The following is a 10,856-nucleotide window of genomic DNA, read 5'->3' as shown; positions in this document are numbered from 1 at the left end:
TGACGAAGGTAAGGAATTGTAAGCCATTCCGAAACGAATGCAAACAGAAGTAATTAAACTGTTACACGACGTAGGACATTTTGCTGTAACAAAAACACAGGAGTTAATTCAAAGAGAATGTTATATTCCTAACCTTAGAGAAAAAGTCGAGCATTGTGTAAGAAATTGTATTAAGTGTATACTTGGAAGTAGAAAAGAAGGTAAAAAAGAGGGTTGGTTACATTCGATAGTAAAAATCGATGGACCTTTACAAACATTTCATGTTGATCATTTAGGACCGTTAGCTACAACCAACAAGAACTATAATCACATTTTGGTGATCATCGACGATTTTTCTAAATTTGCATGGTTTTATCCTACAAAATCAACGACGGCAAAAGAAGTCATAGAATGTATGAAGAAGCAACAAAAGGATTTCGGAAATCCCCTTCGAATAATATCCGATAGAGGTACCGCATTTACAGCGAACGAGTTCGAAGAGTATTTCCAAAGTAAAGAAATTAAGTACATTAAGATTACGACAGGTGTACCAAGAGGCAATGGGCAAGTAGAACGTGTCAATAGAACGTTAATCCCAGTATTAACCAAATTGAGTATAGAGGAACCGACGAAGTGGTATAAGCATATTTATAAGTTGCAACAGTTTTTTAATTCCACTTATCAAAGAAGCATTGATGCTACGCCATTCGAAGTACTTTTTGGGACAAAGATGAAGAATAAAGAGGATCTAAGGATAAAAGAAATAATAGAGCAGGAAATGATCAATCAATATGATGAAGGTAGAGACATGTTAAGAAACGAGAGTAGACGTCAGTTAATCAAAGTCCAGGAGGACAATAAGCGCAGGTATGACTTACGAAGGAAGAAGCCGAGAATGTATAGAAAAGGGGACCTAGTGGCAATTAAGAGAACGCAGTTTGGTGGTGGACTCAAGCTGAGGAAGAAATATCTAGGACCATATGTGGTAGTAGATGTTAAGCACAATGATAGATATGATGTGAAAAAGTCAGGATATCATGAAGGCCCTCTGAGCACATCAACGTGCGCTGAATATATGAAGGCATGGGTAAAGAACCAGTCAGAATCCGAGTCGGATTCCTAGCAGGATGGCCGAATGTAGGAATATTTATTAGTATAAGTATTTAGCATAGTTTTATTCATTAGTTACGCCACTACAAGAAACCACTTAAACAATATGCTTAAGTTGCTATAAGGGAGACCCGATTCAGGGGCGAAGGCGACAAGAGATATGTAGACGAGATCACACATTCCTCCTGAGCTAAAAGGGATTCGATTTTGGTCGCCCGAACTGAATAGACTTAAAATTATCGTGCACGCCGAAAAAGACCAAAGACGAAACCAATTAACGACGGGGGTGTTCGATATTTTAATTCGCAGGTCGCAGGCAATTATCTTGTGTATTGTGTACATATAAATAACATCATTACAGTTTATTTTATGTTATAAAGACTTCTCGCATAGATCGCGGACTTTTACTATAACGTTAACCTCTTCAAATAATAAAAGAACTTTAATTAGACCTACATATATATATATATATATATATATATATATATATATATATATATATATATATATATATATATATTGTTATGTTCCTTCTTTCCCAACCAAAGAAAAATAAATAAAAATATCCATCGGAATAAAATTTTAAGATATCATTATAAACAAAAATGTATACAGTGGAACCTCGATTATCCGTCTCTCTATTAACCGTCACCTCTGTTAACCGTCAGGGTCCATACATAAGTTATATTACCAACATAAACAAAAATTTAGTCATCAATTCATTTTGTTTGAGCAGTGCAGATAAGCCAAGCTAAATTCGTTGAAATGTGTACGTGAAGTTATGCCACCACCGCATTTTTTTATGTAAATAATTATTGTTCTTATTCAGGGCTCTGTATTAAACTTCAATTTAAATAGGTAATGATAAGTGATACCGTTCTTTTAGAGTTTCATTTTTAGAATCGCAAGCCGAAAATAAAAATCCAGAGCACAATAATTATTACAGTCAATATCTGTGTGTCAACATAATTCAGTTTAATTCAAATTCGAACTTGACGCATTGAGCAAAAAGTATGATGTTCCAAGAACTACAATCAATGATTTAAAGAAAAATGCTGATGGAATTAAAAAGTATGCTTCGCAAATGGAATAGTTGGATGGCCGGATGAAACATAGTTAGACAATGAAAAAAAGCCACAAATGAATCACTCGACACGGCACGACACGACACTCTGTATTTGTGGTTCGTTCAAAAAAGAAGCAAAGGTGTGTCTTTGTCTGGACCAATTGTTGCCGGAAAAGCGTTGTTTTTCAACATGAAATTGAATGACGATCCTTCATTTAAAGGAAGCAGCGGTTAGTTAGAAAAGTTCAAAAATCGCCACGGTATACGGGAACTGAAAATCGAAAGTGAAAAATAGAGCGCCGCAAATATTGAAGTCGTTGAAGATTATAAAAGAAAGCTTCAAGATATGATCGATGAGACACGCGACAACGTGCTTTCCGTTAACTACTACGCAAAACATAATGCATTTATGTCCCAGGAAATATTCGCTGACTGGTTTAAAAAGGTATGTACTGCAAACCAAAATTTGTTTATCTATTTTTCTAACATCTTGTTTTTTAAGTTTTTATACCGGACGTTCCACAATACTTGCAAGCAAAAAATTTGCTACCAAAGGCGATTCTCATTTTGGACAATGCACCTGCCATCCTGAAGCCGGTATGCTGCGAAGTGACGATGAAAATATCACCTGCTCTTTTCTGTCTGCGAATACAACATCAATGATACAGCCAATGGATCAATCGGCCATTAAAACGTTCAAAGAAGATACAGAAAAAAATGTATTCAAAACCTAGTTATGGAAGAGGAATATTCTTTGCCAGAATACTGGAAAGCATACAATTTAAAACACGCAGTCGACAATGCTGTGTCAAATAAAACATACAAATAAAATTTGAGAGTTATACTATGAACTTTTTTTTGTTCTGTTAACCGTCTTTTCGATTATCCGTCATACCCTTGGTCCAGTGCCCTGACGGATAATCGAGGTTCCACTGTATATTAATTTAAGATAAGATTTAGTGTAGATAAGAATAGAAATTTGTTTGGCAAACGACCTTTTTCCGTTTCAAACAAAATTATCAAAAAACCTTTGTTTAGAATTAGAAGACGTTTTACCTGTAAGTTAATCTTTTCATTGTTTGTATAGTCGAGTATTAAATGACCATATTCTAATCTTTTGAAATATGTATAAATGATGTATTGAAAAAACCAATTTTAAAGTAAGCTATTTAGTTTTTCTCTGAAACCGAAATTAGGCTTTTCCAAAATCATGGTAAACACAATTTGAGCTTTTGATTGGACGGTCGTTTTGAAATGAGAATTTGTGAGTCGATCATGAGACAGGAGAAGTTAGTGATATTTTGGTCATCGAAAGGAAACAGTCGTTTGTCTCAAGATAGGGTGTGGTTCGTGAGTTTGGATACCGGCGTAACGAAAAGAAGTGAATAGTTTGCAGAAGGAGATAACAAGTAGATTAAAAGAGGTCCTTGTACCTACCGTGGGCATTTTATAAAGTATATGTGAAAGTATTCTTACGGCATCAAGTTGACAAAAGGAGGTCCCGGTGTCATAAATAAGTAGCGGAGTTTGGAGAAGTGAATCAGGTGTTTTTTGTGTAGTCTGCAGGAGGTTTGCAGAGACGTTAAGAAGGAGCCGAGGTGCCAAAGAGGAGAGATCACATCGTTGAGGAGACTGGACTTTTCTGGGTATGTTCCAACATACAACTCAAGAAGAAAATAAGCTGTAAGTGTTTGTACAATTGAATTTTATATCTGTGAAGGATAGGTTTGACATCATAGTCATTAGCATTCAAATTTAAAAACTGAGGTTTTGTTAGGCTAATCAAAAGTTTAAAGTTTTGTTGTTTCTTGTTTCAAGTAAAGAAAATTTTAAGTAAAATTGGTTTTCACGTAATATAAATGTATGTAGCTTTATAATCTTATTAGTATAAAAATTTGATTTATTTTCTTGTATGCTGATTGATAAGATAACGACAGAATTTAATAATTGTTTTATTCGTTCATATAAAATAAAGAAACGTAAATCTTTGTAATATAATATATTTGTATTCTTATCGTTTCTTCTCTATCCCGATAAAAGACAACTAGAAAATCTTTTGAATCCATCGAACACAGGTAATATAAGGATTATTTTACTTTTGATAACAAATAAGTTATAATTATTTTTTATTGGCTCAATAAACTAAGATTAAAGTCAAAATAAACAATCATAACAATATATATATATATATATATATATATATATATATATATATATATATATATATATATATATATATATATATATATATATATATATATGTATATATATATATATATATATATATATATATATATATATATATGTATATATATATATATATATATATATATATATATATATATATATATATATATATATATGTATATAAATTATATAAATTACAAACAACAGTAAATACAAGAATATTATTCTACAAAAAAACATTTAGATTATAAATATATTCGATTGACTCTTTTGTAGCAGCCAGGAAATCCGAAGGGTTGCCGTTATAGGATCTAATCGGGCATTCCTCTACCATGTGCTTTACTGTTTGCCTTTCGGCGCCGCAGTCGCAGTTTGGTGATTGTATTTTTCCCCATCTAAAAAGTGAGTCGGAACATCTGCCACAGTTAGTCCTTATTCTATTGAGTGTGGTCCAAATTCGTCTCGGTTGGTTGAAGCCCTCAGGTTTGCGTGTAATACATGGCATGTTCCAGTTAGTTGGTGCAGCGTTATTCTCCCATTGTTCTCTCCACCGTTCAGTTACATTAAAGTTTTGATCTACTAGCCTTTTTGCTGTTTTTAGAGGCGGGTGTCTTGAACGGAGCCTATTTATGTCTCTGGTGGAAGTTCCGACATGGGAGCAGAGCTCAGGATCAGTATTGATTTTTGTAAATTCTCTGACAAGGGTATGTTCCCGGCGGATGGGTGGTGGAACTATATGACTCAAAGCTGGTAACCGGTAAGTGGGCGTGGCCTTGATTGTGCCCGATATAGTTCGCATGGCTTGGTTGAGTTGGACATCAACACGGTTAGTATGTGGACTGTTTATCCATACTGGTTCACAGTATTTCGCTACGGGGTATACCAGTTCTAATGTTGTCGATCTAAGTGTGGGTGCTGAGGAGCCCCATGTAGTGCCGCAGAGCTTTTGAAGGATGTTGTTACGAGTTCGGAGTTTTGCAGCAGTCTTAGTAAGATGTTCTTTAAAGTTTAGCGTTCTGTCAAGTGTAATACCTAAGTATTTTGAGTGTTTATTATAGTTAAGGAGTCTATCCTCAAAATGGATTTGAGGTTAATAGTTGGCCATCTTGTTGTTCAAATGGAAGCAGGACACTTCTGTCTTAGTTGGATTGGGTTGCAATCTCCATTTGCGGAAATAATTCCCTAGGGCATTTAAATCGTTTGTTAGAATGCGTTCAGTGACCTCGAACTCTTTATGACTTGCGGCAAGCGTCCAGTCGTCTGCGTATCCAAACTTTTTTGATGTGGTTTCTGTCAGGTCTGCTATGTAGAGGCTGAAAAGCATGGGAGCTAGCACGGATCCTTGTGGAAGTCCATTATTTAGTTTTCTTTGGGTACTAGTCTTGTCTCCCAATATAACTTTAAAACATCTGTTGGATATCATGGCGTTAATAACCTCAGTGGTCTTTTTGCATGGGATTATTCGCATTAATTTATATATTGCCCCTTGTCGCCACACAGTGTCGTAAGCAGCAGATAGATCGATGAAGACAGCGGTTGTTTTTAATTGCTTTTAAAAGTTTGATTCCACATAATTGGTCAGGGCGAGTACCTGGTCTGTGCAGCTGCGGTTTGGCCGAAATCCTACCTGTTCCACTGGTAAGTGTTGGAATATGGTTTTTCTTATTCTATTATACAACAGTCTTTCGAACAATTTGTACACCATACTTAGGAGTGCGATGGGGCGGTAGTTTTTCGGTGAATTATTACTTTTCCCTGGTTTTAAAATGGCGACGATTTGTGCATTTTTGAGTTGGTGGGGGACGTTTCCCATTTGAAGGATGTCAGAAAAGAATTCTGCGAGCCATTGCCTAGTGAATCTGCCGCTATGTTTGAGGAACTCAGCGTGAATGGCGTCGAAACCCGGCGCTTTTCCTGTTTTCATTCCATTTAGGGCTTGCGATATTTCTTCATGCGTAAATGGGTTGGAATATTCTGTTGAGTGTGCAAGACTAGATTTTATAGTTTTGAGGTCTTTTTTAACTTTAATTGTATGTAAACGATTTTGAGGTGCCCTAGAGGTTGACACTATGTGCGTAGCTATTTGGTCTAGAGTTACTAGGTTGGTTTGGCGAACGGGTGGGTTGCTACTTCCGAGTTTCCGCAGTAGAGACCAAGCTCGTCGACTTGACTTCTGAAAGTCTAGGTTTTCTACTGTCTGGATCCATTTTCCACGCCTGGCAGCATCGATGCTGTGGAGTAGTTCGTCTGCAATCTCCTGCTTTCCATCTTCGCAATATTCTTCATACAGTTTTTCGCTCGGTTCTGTCCAACCAGGGATATATTCTTTGCGGTATCCTCTAGGGATTGTCGCTTTTGCTGAGGTGATTATTGCTCCTGTTAGTCTCCCGTAGTTCTGGCTCTTTGGTGGAATCCATCCTAGGCATTTGTCAAGGTTACTGGTGAAAGCAGGCCAGTTAGCTTTCTTGAAGTTCCATCTGCGGCATGGGAACAATCTTATAATCGGAAATAAAAAATGCATCCTTATAACTAGTTATGGTTGAATTCATCCATACCTATTTACTGTATGTCCGATATTTACCCAACTTTCATCCAAATAGAAAATATTGTATCCTTGATTTCGATAATTCTGTATTTTTCTAAGAAATTTATGCCTCCAATTTATTATGTCAGGACGTTCCATCATTACTGTTTTCTTTCCTCTTTTTTCATAAACAAACCCCATCTCTCGCAATAGTCGATGTAGGATACTTTTGGAAAATTTAGGCAAATGTTCGTGTAAATTAACGGCATCCAGGATAGCTTTGATTATGGGAGGTATGTTGTTTAAGAAAAATTCCATGTAAACAAGTCTTCTCAATTGGCTCCTGATATTCTCATCGTAGGTAAACTCCCGATTGGTTTCCTTCTTGGTCCGTTTACGTGGGTTTTTCAGAATTTTGGGTAAGTCTCCATTATGATCCAATACTTCCTGACGAATTTTAAAGACCTGTTCATCGCTAACACCCAGCGCTGTACTTTTTGTAGAAACAATTTGTGTTGGAGTCAGATAAGAATTTGTTTTTGTTGTATATATCAACATATTCAAAATAATTTGTGGCGCAAATAAATCTAAGATTTGTCCTTGTTTGAAACTTTTCACCTCTAAATGCTCCTTGTTTTTAACACAGTACATAAAAAAAGTTTAAAAATAAATTGCACTTATTTTTTGACAAGTTAACGTACCTTCTCGAATGCATACACAAAACAGTTAAACTATTTCTACAAACTGCAAAACTGCTATAGATATACGCACTCGTATAACAATTAGTAGATACTATTATCAGGAAAATTCTAAATGAATATTTAATTATACCAGTACCGAAATTTCTACACGGTTAAACCATTTCTACAAACGCCAATTAGTCAGTAAGCTATTCTACGAATTCTACGACTTTCACTTGGGAGATCATTATCGAAATACAAAATATTAATCAATTACAAAAATTTTGTTGTTAGTAAAAAAATTCTTCTAATAATTAAATTTAATCTGACTCATTCATATCGGCAAATCAGACATATTAAACATTTTAAAGTAGAAGACATCAAAATGATATTACCAATATTTATGAGTTGCAAGGATTTTATTGAGAGATAGTTCATTCAATTATATAAAATCAACTTTAACTTAAAAATATCAGTCACAAAAATCATAGCATGTGATTAGTGTTTTAGGTTAAATCTTCGTAGTTTGTGCTAAGGTATATCCAGTTACTATATGGATAACTGTTAATGAAACACCCTGTATAAATAATACTAAAATATAAATGATGTATCCTCGATATATTTTTGACTTATCTACTAATCGTGGCATTTTCTTTCTATTCAAAAGGTCTCCATACATCCATTTCCGTAAATATGACAACAAGAGATGTAAGAAATTTTCTATTCGTCAAATACAACAGTGCTCAACAATTGATAAGGATCGAAGTAATATTTTACTCCAGAAATAGTCGAAATTTGTAAAAATTTAATATAATTAAAGTAATATTAATACCCCGACTTTATTATCAATTTTAAACGAAATAAAATAAATTTTGCCATTATAGCCATTTTTTACTAGGGTCAGCAAAAAGTTGAATATTAAAGTCGTATATTTTCATAAGTCATCATACTAGGATCTCAACAAACTTTTAAAATATTTGAAATCTCAATTATGATCCTTACCAATTGTTGAGCACTATATTACGACGACGTCCGAATATTTTCTGGAACAGTTATTAGGGCAAATCAGTGAACTTTAGTGCAAAATTTCAAGTGCTCCGTATGTAAGGGAGTGTTAAGTTCGAAGCCGGTTCTGCCACGTTGAGGCCGACGATGAACTAGCAACGCTGCAACGTTTTCTTCCATTTAATTAACATTGTCCGTACGAGCCAACGCTAAAATCTACTGGTGAATCCGAGTTTAGAAATTCTTAAAGAAAAACAGAGAAGTCCAAATTGTGTTAATCGCCATGTCTCATTCAATCGAGACTTCCTTCCGCTCCATCGTCAACTATTCTCATAACCCATATTCTTACTTTACTTCTTCATTATTATTTAGATTTTTCGTTCTTCTTCCATCACCTATTAATCCTCCTTAGTCGTCTCAAACTTTTTTTAATATATCCAACTCCTCTTCTTTCCTCACTTTTTTCTAGGAATCTAAGGGTTAAATCTGACCCCATACCTAATATTCTCCATGCTCCTTTTCTACAAACTAAATTCAGAGCAGATTATTCCACTGTCCTTCTAAAAAAAAATTTTTCGTTACCATACATCTTTACCTACTTAACCACATATCATCACATTTTCATACTGTTTTCACTACAATTTAGTTTACTTATCCACTTTCCCTCAGGGTTTGGTTCCGGATCTCTGTAGACTTCAGCCTCTTGTAGCGTCTTTTCTCCTTTCACAATAATATTAAAACATCACATATCTTTAGTAAATTTAACAGAGCCACCTAAAACCCAACTATTCTTGCAATTTTTACATATCGTTATAATACACACCAAAAGTCTATTAACTTTATCTTCCTACCTTAAACTCAAACTTATAACTCATCCTTTTTATATTTCTCAGGCACCAAATGTTCCTTTTAACATGTAGAGCCTTTTTCTTTTCCTTAAGTTATAACTTGAGCAATGAGCAAACCGCCTTTCAGCCATCAATTTTCAGTTTGTCTTAGAGTTTATAAAGATGTTATAAAGAGTGTATAAAAGAACTTAGAGATTATAAAGGTGTTAAATAAATAAACGTGGTGCGATTTTTGCCATTTTTTATGATTCTCATGAGATCAATACAATCTTTCCTTATTAATGACTGGCCACTATAAAGTTTCGATAACTTTTCGATAACCTTTAAAACCTATAGCATTAAATTTTAGTTTGGAGTTTTGGCAACAAATGTGAGGCATTTGAAATATGCTTAAAAACGCTGGATTTAAACTTTCGCGTAACAAACAATCTAAAACGTTTAAACTTTTTTTTTCAATTAAACTAGTATATTTTTCAAAGGAACCAAAGTTATGCTATAAACTATACCAAAACCGTCTTCTTGGAGTCATTTCCCGTAACGTGCGATTGTTTGAAATGTAAAACATTAAATTCTGCGTTTTTTATTCATATTTCAAATACCTTATCTTTGTTGCCACAACTCAAAATTGAAATTTCGTGTCATTGGATTTAAAGATTGATTTCTAAAAATTAAAATTTTACTACGACTGGTTAATGAAAGTGAGTTTTCTCGCGGCCAAACACAAAAACTGCATACAAAATTTGCATTCTTTACCTTTAACACATATCTTGGGTTTTGTCGATAGGACACTTGGATATCAAAAAGATATCGAATTTTTACTGTTGAGCTGATACAAATTTTATTGAACATTATTTTCGCACACGTAACTGACATTCAAAATCGACGGTCGTTTCAAGCGTTGTTTCTGAGACAATAGTTCATGCTACACAAAAAGTGCTAAATAACATTTTTGTTTAAATTATTTTGTGTTTTTATCTCTCTATGAGGGGGTTTCAGGGTGAAGCCCGGGGGTAAAAGTGATAAACTTTTTTGCATTTTTTGGGGTCCCAAAATCAATATTCTTTGTAAAATGCAGCTTGTTCGTATGATTTTTAGGGGTCAACTCTCTGACGACTGGACTATATCTAGCGCGCCTAAAAGATTTATGGCTAAAATAGCTCCTAAATACATACATGGCACTATAACTAAAAAACTATCATCGTTGGTAGGTATATACTTTAAAGAACTTAGATGGTTCTAGTGCTGAAAATTGGCGCATTAAGGATTTGAAACCTTTCTATTCATATGATGGTTCAGTTCAAGAGTCTTCAAACTCTGACTAAATGATTTATTGAGTGTATTATTCTAATTCATCAAAAGATTGCTGGTGTGAGTATTTCTTCATAAATGTTTGTTAGGGAAAGAAGTCTTCTACCTACAGATGTCAGTAGAAGGCTTATTTCTTATTGTCTTAATCT

General features: G+C 34.4%; 1 protein-coding gene across 1 annotated transcript; it reads right to left on the bottom strand.

Annotated features, from left to right (window-relative positions):
- Positions 1 to 5,894: 5,894 nt before the first annotated feature.
- Positions 5,895 to 6,863, bottom strand: LOC140444457 (uncharacterized). Its single transcript, XM_072536212.1, has one exon. The coding sequence runs from the start codon at positions 6,861 to 6,863 to the stop codon at positions 5,895 to 5,897; it is 969 nt and encodes a 322-aa protein (XP_072392313.1).
- Between the last annotated feature and the right edge of the window lie 3,993 nt (positions 6,864 to 10,856).

The sequence above is a fragment of the Diabrotica undecimpunctata genome, chromosome 6 (genome assembly GCF_040954645.1).
Source record: "Diabrotica undecimpunctata isolate CICGRU chromosome 6, icDiaUnde3, whole genome shotgun sequence".
Lineage (NCBI taxonomy): Eukaryota > Metazoa > Arthropoda > Insecta > Coleoptera > Chrysomelidae > Diabrotica > Diabrotica undecimpunctata.
Note: the sequence above shows the minus strand (reverse complement) of the source record. Positions and strands in the feature narration are given on the sequence as shown.